General features: G+C 41.8%; 1 protein-coding gene across 6 annotated transcripts in view; it reads right to left on the reverse strand.

Annotated features, from left to right (window-relative positions):
- The window catches only part of ARHGEF28 (Rho guanine nucleotide exchange factor 28), an 892,610-nt gene that overhangs the window by 59,726 nt on the left and 816,231 nt on the right, over window positions 1-16,653 (reverse strand). For all 6 annotated transcript variants that reach the window (XM_069223983.1, XM_069223974.1, XM_069223958.1 and 3 more), the window contains 2 exons: window positions 2,041-2,219; window positions 273-364 (listed from right to left, as the gene is read on the reverse strand). In XM_069223983.1, the coding sequence (XP_069080084.1) occupies window positions 273-364; window positions 2,041-2,219 (271 nt within the window). The remainder of the gene's footprint in view (window positions 1-272; window positions 365-2,040; window positions 2,220-16,653) is intronic.

A 16,653-nucleotide genomic window follows, 5' to 3' on the forward strand; every position in this document is an offset into this window, starting at 1 on the left:
TTCCTCCTGTTCGCCATACGGTGTGGACAAGCCCAGTGAATGTGCAGACCCTGGCCATGAAATAATGAGTAGAGTCCCGTCAAATCCGTCCGCCCTCTGAATCTGTGATTTGTCCCTTTTCACAAATAGGAATTTCTATTTATATCCATATAGTTGTAAATATTTAGAGTGCACATTGTGCACATTCCCATGAAATGGAACCCTTCTTTATTTGGCTCATTTCCTTAACATCACACCGTGGATAAAAGATCATATCATTTACAGAGATGTACCTTGGAATTTTTGTATTTGAGCCGTTCTTGCCTCCGTCACTCGTTTGTCCTCGTCGGATTCACACGTGTTCTCTTCTTCCTCCTCTGGGAAGCTTTCGCACAAAAGGAAACAAATTGAAAACCAACACTTTAATACTGGTGTCAAAAGAGAAGAAAAGAAAGCCCAAACCTTGCAAGGTGTTCACTGAACCTCTCCTAGAACTCATTTTCAGTAATGTGATATAAATATAAAATTCCCCACTATCTGAAAGTCTCCTTTTCTACCAATTGTAAATATCTCAAGACGCACACTTATTAATTACTGGGTGTCAGAATCTTAATTCATCTTCTCTAAAATAAGCAACAGTTCAGGACCCAGAACTGACTATTGAACATACAAATAGTTGAATTGACACCTAAGCTTGCCATCAGCCTCCGAATCACTCGGTTTCACCCTTGAGACTGACCTCTCATTCAGCACATTAATGCTCGAGAGAAACCAGATAGTATGGTACCAGCTTTCAATGATAAATAAGGTAAGGCTCTACCTCTCTTAAACACACTTCAGAATGTCTACCCAGGCCCTCATCCCCTCTCACCCATGTGGGGAAATGCCCTGGTCACCAGCATCCATTTCCATACTATCCATATGAGGGGTGCCATATATACCACAGTCCAACTCATCAAAAAACTGTAAAAAAAGACCCCGAATGACCAGAACTGGCTCCCCGTCAATTGCATACCATCTTATAAACCCTCTGCACCAAGAGGAAAGAATCAAGGTACCAGCAAAACTGGACAAAAGCTAACCACGTCATGTCGACTGCATAAAACAAACATCTAAGACATTGTTACGCTTCAAACTAAAAAACACAGAAAAAAAAACAAGCATTTGCAATGCAATGGGTCTCTCATTTGCTCGAGTTAGAGCTATTAGTGTTGTAAACTCCTAACCGGACTTTACTTACCACATAAATTGAAAATTAAAAGTAAAACATTAGTTGACATAAGCAAGTCGATTCACAGCATCACGGCCGCTATGAGCATCAGCGCAAAGGAGAGACACAAAAGAAAAAAGAAGTTCGCTCGCAGTCAAACTTATCCTCAAAAGTGTAATTAGCCATGTAACAGGGGCGATGGCCAAGGCGGTAACAAGAGCTCCCCAAAGAGGGACAAAGGTAAACCATTTACCAATGTCATCAAAGGATTTTTGAAGGGCAAGCCCACCAACAAGCGACAGTGATGGGCGTGAGGTGGCGTTGTTTAAATCCCAGATACATACCAACACGTCGGAAAAGCAGCGCTCGCGCGATGCTATGCTCGACCTAAAAATTTTCATGATCCATGTCTGAATGATCTAAAAGGCATCCTTTCAAGCACCTGGTTTGCACCACTACTCTGGCGATTGAGAGAGAAATACAAGAATAATCTCTTCAAAAATCATCAACAAAGGCCCTATCGGCTCCTCCGGCTACTTATGTAGCAACCACCCCGTCCCAGAATAGTTCTAGGGCACTTCACCTCTGATGCTCTCAACTACGTTTGTGCCATAAAACACTGATACATCTGTAGGTGCCATCCTATTACACAGTTACAAAGAACACTTCTGACACATAAACTGTACGTCATGAAGATCAGAAATGTGTTTAAAAACGTCAAAAAATAATAGTAGGGTGAAAGCCAAGCCTTTCGGTTGATGTCGGCATGGTACATGAAAGAAGGTCATGTGGGATTCTAGATGCTGGCGCTCCTCCTGGCTGCACTGCCAATATTTGGAAACAAACCTTACCTTTGCACGGCTTCCTGAATATGTCTCATCCAGGTGTTGCGTTCGTCCTTGGAGTTCGTGTGGATTTCATACATCTCCGGCCCCGCAGAAGAGGCACTAATCAGGAACATGCCCCTTTCTTCATTTGCTACTTCTCTTACGATTAGCTTCTGGAGCGAGATCACAGGAGGCTTCTGGTCCTGCAGAACATGTTACGCAGAGAACAACGTTAGGGTTACTGAGATGGGCCATAGAAACAACAGCGTTTTAATAATCGCACAACGAACAACTGCGTTTCTGAGGGACGCCCTTTAGTTGCATTCATTGCCATGGATTTGAAGGTATATAAGGTACATTTTGAATTTCGGCTGCTATTACGTGGTCTACATTGGGGCAACAAGGATGCTGTTACTCATTCCACACTGGGACAGCGGGGATGCTGTTACTCATTCCACACTGGGACAACTGGGCTCGTGTTATGTAGACTACTCAGGGCTACCAAACAAAAGCTCACAGCCAGATTACAATGGCCACAAATTTAGATGACTGGAAACATGACGATAAAAACTGAACTCTCCAGACTCCACTTCAGCCCCACAATGACAGGGTCAGCTACAGAGCACTGCCAGATCAGGAGTTCGCATCTTGTATCCGATCTGAGTTTAAATACACTTGAGCTATAGTGCAGCCAGTCTATTACCTAGCACTCTGTAGTAGCTGTAGGGTGACCTCTTACTCTAAAAAATGCAAAATAAATGAATTAGTTCGAGGCTCTGTTCATAAATTCCTCATTGTGCTTCAAATATGGCCACCAGAGTGCGTAGAGAAAGGAGAAGCAATTTCAGAGCTTTCAATCTTGCCAGATTCACACTTGACTTGTTTGGCATTCCGGGACTTGTAGTTCTGGTTATCTCATTGTAAAATCAGGACTACGCGTCCCAAAATTCAAAGCACAAGACCTGGTCTGGCACAGCTAGTTCTGCAGGAAACTGGGAATTTTGAGAGCTATGCAATATCATGTTTGTGCCCAAGTCCGTCTCCTATGAAAAGCTCTTTTTACAGTGCTAACAGCAAGAAACTTTCAAGCTTGTAACATTGCCCAGCTCTGCATTACCACGTAGGACTCGTGCGACATGCTTCCTCTTGTAGCATCAACAGCACATGGCCTGCTATCGCTACTCTTCACAGTAACTCCAGCGAGTTTTTCTTCTCATCATACCAGTGACCCAATGTTTCCCATATACTTAACAGTCCCTCCAAAGGCGAGTTTCCTTTATGCATGTCTCTAGCTCCAAGATTCTCAACTTGCATTAGCACCGGTACCCAGTTTCCTATCACCCCATATTTGAGATTCCCACCCGCTTCCAGAGACAACATAAGCAAGGGGCTCAACATCCATTCTCTTCTCAGTTCAAACAGCACCAAGCTTTTCATCCTATAGTAAACATCGACTAGCCAGGTCCCAGGCAGGTGCACACAAATAAATCTATGAATACGGCCTGATGAGTAAACTGCAGCCGTGTAGGGACCAATGGCCCCGCAGCCCCCTGGGCCCCGGTGCAGCTGCACCGACTGCATCATTGGACGCCATTCTACGACCATCCTTAGGTATTTGAAGTCACACTGCCACTGTGATTTTTTTTTCTAAAAGGGCAAACAACGGGCCCTTTTATCGTCATTAAAAGGGCCAGCTGTGCAGATTCACGCTGCCTTGCCAAGTTCCACAATGCATAGGACTCTTTCAAGAATATGGCTATTAAATCATATGCAAGTATGGATACCTCATGGCCACACAGTGTGCGGTGTAAAGCACTTACGAGTACAACGGTCGAAAATGTAATCTAAAAACGTTATTCCCTGCTGCTTTTTATTTTTGTTTTTATCAGATCACTTGGTCCATCTTTATAGCATTCTAACGTTTTTTACTATCAAATACTGTGCAGCTACATTTTAAACCAATTGTTATCGTGCGATGGAGAAATAAAATAATGCTCTGATTTAGAAATTAAGCTATTTTATTTTCAAAATGTGTTTCTCTTAAAATAATCTCTTGTCATACAAGGAAAGCGGTTAACAAACCGAGTAAATAGGCTGAGTAGTATAATTCACTGAAAAAAATCAGTTTCGCTAGAACCATTCCGTAAATTACCACTAGGTGGCACACGTTAACAGATGCAAATAAATTCGATGAAACAGTACAAGGTTTCGCGGGATTTGTTCCTGAGCTGTGCGTACAGCCACCGTAAACAGGCCTAACATTTGCTTATCCAAATATGGAACATCTGTGACTGTTGTATAAAGATGACCAGATCCCGTATGCTCTGGAAACTTTGTATAAATATATTAAATTAATACCCGCTTCGGGCTGTTGGTTAATTGCAGATTCTAACCAATGGTGTTTTCCACCGAGTGCGTGTCTGCACTGTTATGAAGGAAGGTTTTAAATAATTGAGAATTATACGGTTAACTTTTTCAGAAATTGAGGCACACAAAACAGCCCAAACTTCAAACAAAACAGGGCCAAAGAAGGTTGAACAAACTTCGGTAAAGACATTTTTAGTCTTTGAGTCTAGATTTTGCCTCTTGCAACATCTCACACGAATCCAGCGTCTGACCATTCTGTTACCCCCATTTTGAGGAAGATTTGCGGAGGGTGGATGTTTAGTGCACTAATTCACGGCACTTAAACAAGCCATAGGGACACATCACTTGACATTACAGCTTTAATTGTGATCACCAATAAATACAATCAACCTCCTCGTTAGAACAGGGAAATTAAGAGCAAAGGTACCAGGATTTGTGGAAGCAGAGATTTCACTTATAAAATGTGTTTTTACGTAATCATACTCACGGATTAATGTGTGGATTAATTAGATAATAATATTATGTTGATGAAAATGTGACTAATTGAATGGCCACCATTTTATGTAAGGCCTATATTTTGTTCATGCTAACTTAAGCTGATGGAATTATTCTACCTTTACAATATAGTGTGTTTCTTAACTAAAACAAAATAATAAATATAAATGTGTATTTAGTGTCCTCTGCTGGATTGAAGTGGAAGCAGATGCAAGGTCATTGTGTAATGCAAGCTGTATAAAATGTTTCTAATGTGTTCCGTAGTTTGACTGACTTAATTGTTTAGAGATATGTTTCTAACTTGTATGTCTTTCTTGGAGGGTAAGTGGATGGATGGAGTAACACATTTTGTGATCGTTCTTCCTGTGACTTTGTATTTAGGTGCAGTGGAAACAAAGGATCCACATATGAGGTGGAAGAAGAGGAAGTCTAGAATATAAAATGTATTAGTTTAGTTTTTCGACAATGGAATAACAGCAAATAGAAGAGCTTGGAGTAAACTAATTGTATAATTTTGATATCTGTTAATGTTCTGATTGGTCATAACTTTCTCACATGCTTTATCCAATTATTTTTATTTAACACGTTTAATTTAATGTTCAGACACCATTGTTCACGGATCCATTTCCTTCAGGTCATTCTTTCGTTGACTCTTCTTTGGGATTCTCGTGTATCCTGAAACCTATAGATTCTATTACTTTATGAAGAAGCTTAATGCTTAAATGGTTTAGCGTATCTTATAGTCCAAAATTCTAAACCATTACCCCTGTCCTTATTCTGTCCCATTCCTGATGATTGGTGCCTGATGCTGTCCCACTGACGAAGTAGATGTTGCTGATTTCTGTAGTATTTTGGTAAAGTATAAATGTGAATTGTTATTTGTCTTTTTTTTCAGGTACCAGCTGCAACTGCTTTTTTACTGCTGCATATATTTTGATAGAACCTTAGCTAGATGTTTTCTAAATTTGTGTTACCAAACTTTTTACATGAAGCCCAACATGTCAATGCTAATTAATGGTTAGTGAGAGAGGCGTTTCTCAGATGCTCATGATTTATATTGATATTTCTCTGTGTAATCATTATTCAGATGTGTTCCCCTGCTAACAGCCGAAGACTCACATCTGAAAAGACCACTGCACCACAGTGTACTAACTGTCCACAACTTAGCTTCAACTCCTGTTACTTGGTGACTTTATGATTGTTTTGACCATGTACAGTGCTCTCCTGGTTTAGGCTAGGTGTGTGCTATACAGATACCACATACATTCAACTATACCTACATAGATACATGTATGTATGAACAAACAAAAGAACAGTAGAAAGTGAGAGAGGTTAGGTGGAGGTAGAAGTATGATAGAGATAGAGATGAGGTAGAGAAATAGGAGAGACAGAGAGAGATTCGAGGGAATGAGAGAAAGGTGAGGTACACAAAGCAATTAGCAGACAGGAAGCAAGAGAAAGATGTAGGTAAAGAAAGGTAGACACTTGGGTAAGGTTTCAAAATGAGGGCTAGGAATCAGGAAATGTAGAGAGGGTGAGGAAGGGGTGAGATATATAGAGAGAAAAGTGGAAAGAGACGTACAATACAGTAGAGACAGGCAGAGAGGTGAGGCAATGAGATGAATGGCGGGGAGAGAAGTAAGGGAGAAAGAATTGCAGAATGAGAAATAAGATTGGCACTGAAAGACATGTCAGTTAAAGAGAGAAGTGAGGTGGGTACAAAGAAGAGGCTGAAGGGTAGAATGATTTATAAGGAATGAAGAAAAAGATGCTAAGCACGGAGACAGAGGTGAGGTGAAGAAAGAGGCCAGGTTGATACAGTGACATAGAAAGGGTGAGGCCAATTAATTTGAGGATGAGAGAGGGGTACAAAAAGAAATATAAAGTCCAAAGATGTATAAAGAGAGAAGTAGAAAGAGAAGTGAGGTAGTGGGGGTGAGGTGATATAAAGAAGGAGGTACCGGGAGAAAGGGGGCAATAATGGTCGAGAAAATGAGGTAGAGATAAAGTAGAAATGAGGTAGTGAGAAAGTAGCAAGGTAATGACCAATCAATCAATCAATCAAAAAAAATTGTAGAGCGCGCTACTCACCCGTGAGGGTCTCAAGATGCTGGGGAAGGGGAAAAGGGTGAGGGGAAAAAGGGGGGGGGGGGGCAGGGAGGGTCACTGATCGAGCAACCATGTCTTGAGGTTCTTTCTGAAGACCAGTAGGTCTTTGGTTTTGCAAAGGTCGGTGGGGAGGGAGTTCCAGGTTTTGGGGGCGAGGTAGGAGAAAGACCTGCCTCCTGTGGTGGTGCGTTGGATGCGGGGACTGTGGCTAGGGCGAGGTTGGCTGATCGGAGGTTGCGTGTGGCAGACAGAAGTGGTAGAGAGAGATGCAATAGAGGGAGTCAGAGAAAAGGGTTGATAGATAAACGAGTTAGACAGAAGGGCAGTTTTAGGAAGCTAAGATGCCACGGTAAGGAAACAGACTCTCACCACTACAATAAGCAAGCTTCTAATCAGGCAAGCACTGTGTCTCTGAGGTAATTCTATCTTTCTTCTTGTAGAAACTCTGCAGATAACTGTAGGCATCCTTCATATATGGCAGTCTAAAGATGTAACTGTACCAAAATAACACCTGAATCAAGAAATCACTCGGCAATACTCTCAAATAAATTTAGTAGAACTAAAAGGCAGTTTATGATTACAATAAGATGAAAATGGCAAAAATTGGCTGTCACTTAAAAGATATAGATTTTCAAGGTAAAGTTTCCACTCCACACTTCTCTGTTCTTTTAGAAATACACACAGTCCTTTGCCTATAAAGCCACAGTCCCAGTAGCCCTCTCCACGCTCCAAGTTCTGCACCACATATGTTTGTGGTCTGGCTGTCTTCCAAATATGTTCAGACTTACAGTGTTGTACATTTTTTGAGATGCACACGCCTTGGCTCCAGAGGTATCATGTATCCCAACACTGAGATTACAGCATATGTTTTCTGGCCGGTCCACCAATATTTTGCCCCATAAGTGTGTGTATAAGAAGTTTATGCAAAATGCATGGAGATTTTCAGTTTTGAGACCCCCCCTCCTTTTTTCTCAAACCCCACTTGACAGATCACCCTAACACTTTCCAGGAAGGAGCTAAGGTGGATGAACTTTTGTTGGAAAGTTTCATGAAGAATCGACAAATGGGCCCAAAGATATTAGCAAACAACAAAGGCTCTGTCTATGGAAAAGAAGGCCTAACTATAACTATCTACTGGCAACTGGCAGTAGTTTATATATATATATATATATATATGGAAAATGTCACTTACTCAGTGTACATCTGTTTGTGGCATTTTGTGCTGCAGATTCACATGCTATGCATATCGATTCCGACATCTAGTGTTGGGCACCTTCTGCCAGCAAACAAAGTGCGAGTGCAGGGCGGGGCCAGTGTGTCACTGCTGCCAATCATTTGCAGCAGTGAGGAGTGGCCCCTTTGTTTGAAGTGTGCATGATGGGTTGACCGGCTATCTTGCTACTGCCAAACCGACATGCACATTTTAAACCTCTCCAACCCGGCTGTCTTGGACAGCTGGGTTGGAAAGAAGGCATACAGTGCCTTTTGGAGGGTGGAGCTATATATATATATATACATATACATATATATATATATATATATATATGTTCAATGGCATGTGTAGCTGCAGATACACATGCTTTGCATATCGATTCCGACATCTAGTGTTGGGCTCAGAGTGTTACAAGTTGTTTTTCTTCGAAGAAGTCTTTAGAGTCACGGGATCGAGTGTCTCCACCTCTCGGTTCCATTGCGCATGGTCATCGAATCCATTGTTAGATTGTTTTCCCGCAGAAGGTGAAGAAAGGAGTGGTAAAGTATATAAGAGAAAAGAGATGTCCATGCAAATATATAAATGTATATACATATGTACAAATGTGTTAGCTTAAACGACTACAGGCATCCGGGGAGGAGGGAGGGTGAATCTGCAGCACAACATGCCACAAACAGATGTGCACTGGGTAAGTGACATTTTCCGTCTGATGGCATGTGTAGCTGCAGATACACATGCCATGCATAGACTACAAAGCAGTTAGTCCTCCCAAAAAACAGAGGTGGCTAACCTGTAGGAGTTGAAGTTGTTTGTAATAATGTTCTTAGGCCAGCTTGTCCTACAGTGGCTTGTTGCTGTGATAAAACATCAACACAGTAGTGTTTAGTAAATGTATGAGGTGTTGACCATGTAGCTGATTTACATATATCAGCTATTGGTATGTTTCCTAAAAAAAAGCCATTGTTGCACCTTTTTTTCTTGTAGACTGTGCTTTAGGAGTGACTAAAGGTTGTCTTTTTGCTTTGATATAACATGTTTGTACACATCTAACAATCCATCTTGCTAAACCTTGTTTTGATATAGAATTGCCTGTATGTGGTTGTTGAAAAGCTACAAAAAGTTGTTTGGTTTTTCTAAACTGTTCAGTTCTGTCTATGTAATACATTAGAGCTCTTTTAAGATCTAGTGTATGCAGAGCTCTTTCTGCCACAGAATCTGGCTGTGGAAAGAAGACTGGCAATTCCACTGTTTTAATGATGTGAAATGGTGAGACTACTTTTGGTAGGAATTTTGGATTTGTTCTTAGTACAACCTTGTGTTTGTGTACTTGGAAAAAAGGTTCTTCAAGTGTGAAAGCTTGTATTTTACTTACTCTTCTTAAAGAAGTAATTGCCACCAGGAAGGCAACTTTCCATGTTAGAAACTGAATTTGGCATGAGTGCATGGGTTCAAAAGGTGGTCCCATAAGTCTTGTAAGCACTATATTTAAATTCCAAGATGGAACTGGTGGTGGTCTTGGTGGAATGATGCGTTTTAACCCTTCCATGAAAGGTTTAATAACGGGAACTCTAAATAAAGAACTATGTTGAATAGTTTGTAAGTATGCAGATATTGCAGTAAGGTGTAATTTTATTGAGGAAAAAGCTAAATTAGATTTTTGCAAATGAAGTAAGTAACAAACAATGTCTAGTATTGATGCTTTAAGAGGATCTATAATTTTAGATTGGCAATAATAGACAAATATTTTACACTTGTTTGTGTAGCACTGTCTAGTAGTGGGTTTTCATGCCTGTTTAATGACTTCCATACAATCGGTTGGGAGTTTTAAATATCCAGATTCTATGACCTCAGGCACCAAATCGCTAGATTGAGAGCATTGGGGTCTGGATGTCTGATTTGACTTTTGTTTTGTGTTAGCAAATCTAGTCTGCGTGGGAGTTTGGAGTGAGGGTCTACAGATAGATCTAGTAATGTTGTGTACCACGGTTGGCGTGCCCATCTTGGTGCTATGAGTATCAAGTTGAGTGGAAGTTTGATGCAACTTGTTGACTAGAAATGGAAGGAGTGGGAGAAGGGGGAAAACGTAAGCATATATCCCTGACCAATTGATCCATAGAGCATTGCCTCTGGATAGAGGATGTGGGTATCGGGATGCAAAGTTTTGGAATTTTGTATTTGCGCTTGTTGCAAATAGATCTATGTCTGGTGTTCCCCACTTTTGAAAGTACTTTTGAAGTACTTGAGGGTGAATCTCCCATTTGTGTGTTTGTTGGTGATTTCTGCTGAGGAAATATGCCAACTGATTGTCTATCCCTGGAATGTACTGTGCTAATAGATGAATTTGATTGTGAATTGCCCATTTCCAAATTGTTTGGGCTAGAAGGGACAGTTGAGATGAATGTGTCCCTCCGGTTGTCATTTTGTCTGTCTTTATAAGAATATTCTTCTGTTTGAGAAGAGGTTGAAATGCTTTTGGGGAAAGAAACACAGCTAATAATTCTAAATGGTTTATGTGTAGCTGTTTCTGTTTGACATCCCATTGCCCTTGAATATTGTAATTGTTTAGGTGAGCTCCCCAACCAATCATTGATGCATCTGTCGTAATTATTGTCTGAGGCACAGTGTCTTGAAACGACTGCCCCTTAATTAAGTTGCTGCAATTCCACCACTGAAGGGACATATGTTCTGGCTGTCTACCAACACTAGATCTTGAAGTTGACCGTGTGTCTGTGACCATTGTTGTGCGAGGCACTGTTGCAAGGGCCTCATGTTTAATCTTGCATGTGGGACTATTGCTATGCAAGATACCATCATTCCTAAAATGTTCATGACAAATCTTACAGTGTATTGTTGATTTGGTTGTATAAGTGAAATTAGATTTTGAAAAGCTCGTATCCTTTGTGTATTTGGATAAGCTAGAGCTAGCTGAGTATTTAGGATAGCACCTAAATACGGTTGTACTTGTGCTGGTTAAAGGTGTGACTTTTGGTAGTTTATAGAAAAACCTAGCGTGTGCAGAGTTTCTATCACATAACATGTATGATTTTAGTATTGTGTACGATTACTTGATTTTATTAGCCAATCATCTAGATATGGAAAGACATGGATGTGTTGTCTCCTTAGGTAAGCTGCTACTACTGCTAAGCACTTTGTGAACACCCTTGGAGCTGTTGTTATGCCAAAAGATAACACCTTGAATTGGTAGTGTTTTCCTTGTATGACAAACCTGAGGTATTTTCTGTGAGCTAGATTGATGGGTATGTGCAAATACGCATCTTTGAGGTCTAGGGCTGTCATAAAGTCTTGTTTTTGTAGCAGTGGGATAACATCTTGCAGAGTCACCATATGAAAATGTTCTGATAGGATGTACAAATTTAGGGGCCTGAGGTCTAATATTGGCCTGACGGTGCCATCTTTTTGGGGAATTAGAAAGTATAGTGAGTAAACTTCTGTTCCTAGTTGAGACGGTGGAACTAATTATATTGCTTGTTTGAGTAGTAGAGATTGAACCTCTTGTTGTAACAGAACTGTATGCTCTGGGGTTAATTTGTGATATCTTGGTGGAATAGTTGGAGGAGTGTTTATCAATTCTATGCAATAGCCATTGCGAATAATTGATAACACCAACTTGTCAGTGGTGATATTTTGCCAATGTGCATGTAACTGCTGTAGTCTTTCCTCAACAGGAGATGTGTGGAGTGGAAGGGAGTGAGGAAAGTCACTGTTTTGATTGTGTTGCTGGTTGTTTAGAGGTTTGGAATTTACCTCTATTTCTAGTGTATTGTCCTCTGTATGTTCCTCCAAACCCACCTCGCTGGTACTGGGTTTGATAAGCTGGTTTTGCTATGCCTCGGAGGATTGTGATCTAAAACCTCCTCGAAACTGAGGCTTACGAAATGACCCCCTATATGGGGTAGTATACAGAGCACCCATTGCCTTTGCTGTATCAGAGTCTTTTCGCAAATTTTCTATTGTAGTGTCCACCTCTGGCCCAAAAAGATGTTTCTTGTCAAAAGGCATGTTTAACACAGCCTGTTGGATTTCTGGTTTAAAACCAGAGGAGCGCAGCCATGCATGTCTTCGAATGGTAATTGCTGTGTTCACGCTCCTTGCAGCTGTATGTGCCACATCAAGAGCAGACCTTATCTGGTTGTTACTGATAGATTGCCCTCCCTCTACTACCTGTTGTGCCCTGTTCTGGTGTTCTTTTGGGAGATGCTGTATGATATCCTGCATCTCATCCCAATGGGCTCTATCATAACGGGCTAGTAGTGCCTGGGAATTAGCTATCCTCCATTGATTTCCTGCTTGGGACGCAACTCTCTTCCCTGCAGTGTCATATTTCCTGCTCTCTTTATCAGGAAGGGGGTGCATCTCCTGAAGACTGGCTATTTGCCCTCTTTTGTACAGCACTAACCACCACTGAATCGGGAGGCACCTGATGGGTGATGTAATCAGGGTCAGAGGGTGCAGGCTTATACTTCTTCTCTATTCTAGGTGTGATTATTCTTGCTTTCACAGGCTCATTAAAAATTTGGTCTGCGTGCTTTACCATGCCTGGTAGCATTGGGAGGCACTGGTACCTAGAATGTGTTGAGGATAACGTGTTAAACAAAAAATCTTCCTCTAATGGTTCTGTGTGCATTGTTACTCCATGGTAGGCTGCAGCCCTGGCTATGACCTGATTGTATACTGTGGTATCTTCAGGTGGAGATGGCTTAGAGGGGTAGGTGTCTGGGTCGTTATCTGGGATGTGATCAGGATCATAAAGGTCCCATGGATCTACAATGTCTTCCTGGGAATCAAAAGAATGTGTTGGAGAAGGCATTGGAGGAGGGCTGGTGGGAGGAGAGGTAGGTAGGTGCGGAGAATGAGGAGGAGAAGACTGGGGAGGTACTGGTTTCTCTTTTTGCATTGGCACCTGAGCTGGGGGATGTGCAGTGTCCAGTTCTTGTTGGAATACCAGCTTTCTCTTTGTCTTTAGAGGAGGTGCTGTAATAATTCTCCCCGTTTCTTTATGGATGGGTATCCTAGATTGCCTTTCATCCATAACTTGAGAATGGGCTCAATGTCCAACTCTTCCTCAGAGGTTTTATGGCTTTCTCGTAGTTTTTTGGAAAGTCCTTGCTCCTCTGTATAACCTGTCTTTTTCGGTTCCGAAGTTCCGAAGTTTGATGTTTTTTCGGTATCGAAAATGCTGTGAAAGGTCCCGGCTCCGAAACTGTCTTTCTAATTTTCAACTCCGAAAATTGCTGTTTTTTGCTGGAGTCTGAAATGGAGCCTGGAGTTTTTGTCGACTCCGAAGTAGTTGGAGGTGTGGCCTTTTTCGCGCCGAACCCGAAGGTCGGTCACTGACAGTCTTTTTTCCAGGCGAACCATGGCCTTCCGGCAGTGGTGTACCCAAGGCCTTCTGATGTTTCTTGTGTGGGGGTGCAGGGGCAGACGTACTCATATGCTGGCCGGCTGTGATGGGTCTGTCATCTTCAGACTCCTGCTCAGATTCTGTGTCTCGGATAGAGACTGCTGTGTGCGTCTGCTCCTCTTCAGTCGAGATGTTCACTGCTCTTCGACACCATTTCCAGCCTTCTTGCTCTTCGGTCTCTAAGAGTATTTTTTGATCAAAACTATCGACAGGCCTCACAGTTTTCCTCCCGATGGTCTGGAGAAAGGCACAGGTTGCAAATTAAATGCTGGTCTGCGTATGGGTACTTGACGTGGCACCTAGGGCAGAATCGGAATGGAGTCCGATCCATCAGGCTCTCCACTCGGTCGGCCCGAATAGGCCCGAGTTGGGAGCGTGCACCCCGAAGGGCGAACAAAGTGGTTTCCCAACGGTACTACTGGTTCGATGCTAGTTGGATAACGCAATCGAGACAATACCGATGAAAAGAAAGGTTTTCTAATGTTTTCCAAATCGAAATCTCGAGTGAAAGGAAACACGTCCGAACCCGACGGCGGAAAGAAAACAATCTAACAATCAATTCGATGACCATGCGAAATGGAACCGAGAGGTGCAGTCACTCGATCCCGTGACTCTAAAAGACTTCTTCGAAGAAAAACAACTTGTAACACTCCGAGCCCAACACTAGATGTCAGAATCGATATGCAAAGCATGTGTATCTGCAGCTACACATGCCATCGAACATATATATATATATATATATATATATATATATATATATATATATATATATATATATCCAGCAAAATAAATTGGAGAGGCACAAAAAACTACAACATTCACACATAACATAACATACACACATAACAAACATACAAACATAACATGCACACCAATATAAATATTTAATAAAAGACACTTACCTTACTCGATGTCATGCAGCACGTCCTTGTTCTGCACCACGTTCTTCTAGTGCAAAGCCCACAGCCAACTGCCTCATCCAATAAAGACACTGTTTTCATGCTGCTAAGCAGCATGAAAAAAGTGTATTGATTGGATGGAGCGGGATGGCTCCATGCTCCAAAAGGCACTGTATGCCTATGCCTTCTTTCCAACCCAGCTGTCCAAGACAGCCGGGTTGGAGAGGTTTAAAATGTGCATGTTGGTTTGGCAGTAGCAAGGTAGCCGGGCAACCCATCATGCACACTTCAAACAAAGGGGCCACTCCTCACTGCTGCCAATGATTGGCAGCAGTGACACACTGGCCCCGCCCTGCACTCGCACTTTGTTTCCTGGCAAAAGTTGTCAAAAATAAAATGGTAATTAAATCATTTTATTACCATTTTATTTTGTATCGCTTTCTGCACAGCAGTGCAGGGGACGACACTCCTCTGCTCCCATGGAGGAACTGGCACTGGGTACAAATATCTATTGGTATATAAATATATAAACATTCACTGAAAAAACAAAGGTTAAAGTAATGTTATAGTTAGGTGAATTTCTTAGTGCCAATGTTAATGTTTTAAACTAAAAAAACACAGAAATTCACCAGTAATCGTTAGCAGCACAACTATAACTTGCGCCCCCAGCCATTATCATACGTTAATCCAACCTCTGCCGCGCATGGCTGGGGGTTGGCAGCAGGGCCTGACAGCTGTGGCCAACTCCTCAAAGGCATTCAAGCAGGGCGGGAGGCATGCAGTGCCCCTCCTGGGCCAATTTCGGCCTTGGGGACCCCATCTATCGTAGCTGTTTATTGCTTTAATTGGTAAATAGAAATTCTTTATACAAAGATTTCTACATTGTATCTAACAACCTTAGGGGATATGTTTGTGCTTTAGATAAACAGAACAAGTAAATAGGAATATTTGCACTGCCTTGCAGGCTCACTAATCTACTCAAAGTAGCAATATGATAAAATATGATAAAATGCACAAAATAGCATAAATAGGTGTTTATTTCCGTGCCCAATGAACTGCTGTGTGCAGAATTCTGCCTAGATGCTCATGCACACCAAATGCAGCTAACTCTTTGCCACACAAGAGGTTAAGAAAGTGCTACACAAATACCAATACAATACAATGAAAAATGGAAGCACTCTTTCCATCATCAGGTGAATGTGGCCTTTCTTTCTTCACTCTCTGCACAATCTCTTCTCTTGTGACAAGCCATAGCTTGAGACTGCCTTTTATGCTGCCTCCTCAGAGCTGACAGTGGTAATTGGTCGGATTCCGGGTGCTGGTCTTAGATTCATCAATTTCGTGCCCCAGTGCCCTGTGTTGAGACTGGGACACAACGCAGCACACACAGCAGCAAAAGCAGCAGTGATGCATATGTAGTCTTGGGTGTAAAGTGAAGTGCCATGTAGCGAACTTCATGAGGGTTCGTGATTGGAGACTCTTTCCTTGGGTGCTCAACTCCAACTGCTGCACTTCAAGGGTAGTGGGCAATTCCTTTTAACACTATGTCCTAGCTGGGAGCAGGTATTGGGAATCAAACATAGCAATGCTAGGCAGTGCCACACCCCGCTTCCAGGTTTAGCAGCTCATTCGGGAAACAATATATGAATTGTGCATGGGACTGCACACACTGGCCCAGATATGACACACATGAAAGTGTTTCACTATATATGCCACAGTGCAAATGTGTTTGATGTTTATGCCTTAGGTGATATTTTCTTCAAAACACAACGTCACTCTTATCATCATCCTTAAAAATAAAAGGATAAAGTTAAAAGGAAGTATTCAGATTCGCTCTTTATAGGTTATATGCTGTAATTTGTAATGGGTTCATGTACACTGAGCAGTTTTATCCGGATTGGAAGTTGTCATCTCAGGTTAAGGAAGGATCTCTGCAACAAACACATTGAATCTGAGCTATCTTACTAGGTTAAGAACCCGTGACCTACTTACTGCAAGTAGCGCTGTGCTGCAGCCACAACAACTCTCTGAGCTATTTATGAAGTTTCAAATCTGTTAACACAGTGATCTCTGTTGCACGGGCCTTAACCCTATACACTTTAAAATGTGACCATCTGTGAGCAATAAAGCCA

This window comes from Pleurodeles waltl, chromosome 1_1 (genome assembly GCF_031143425.1).
Source record: "Pleurodeles waltl isolate 20211129_DDA chromosome 1_1, aPleWal1.hap1.20221129, whole genome shotgun sequence".
Lineage (NCBI taxonomy): Eukaryota > Metazoa > Chordata > Amphibia > Caudata > Salamandridae > Pleurodeles > Pleurodeles waltl.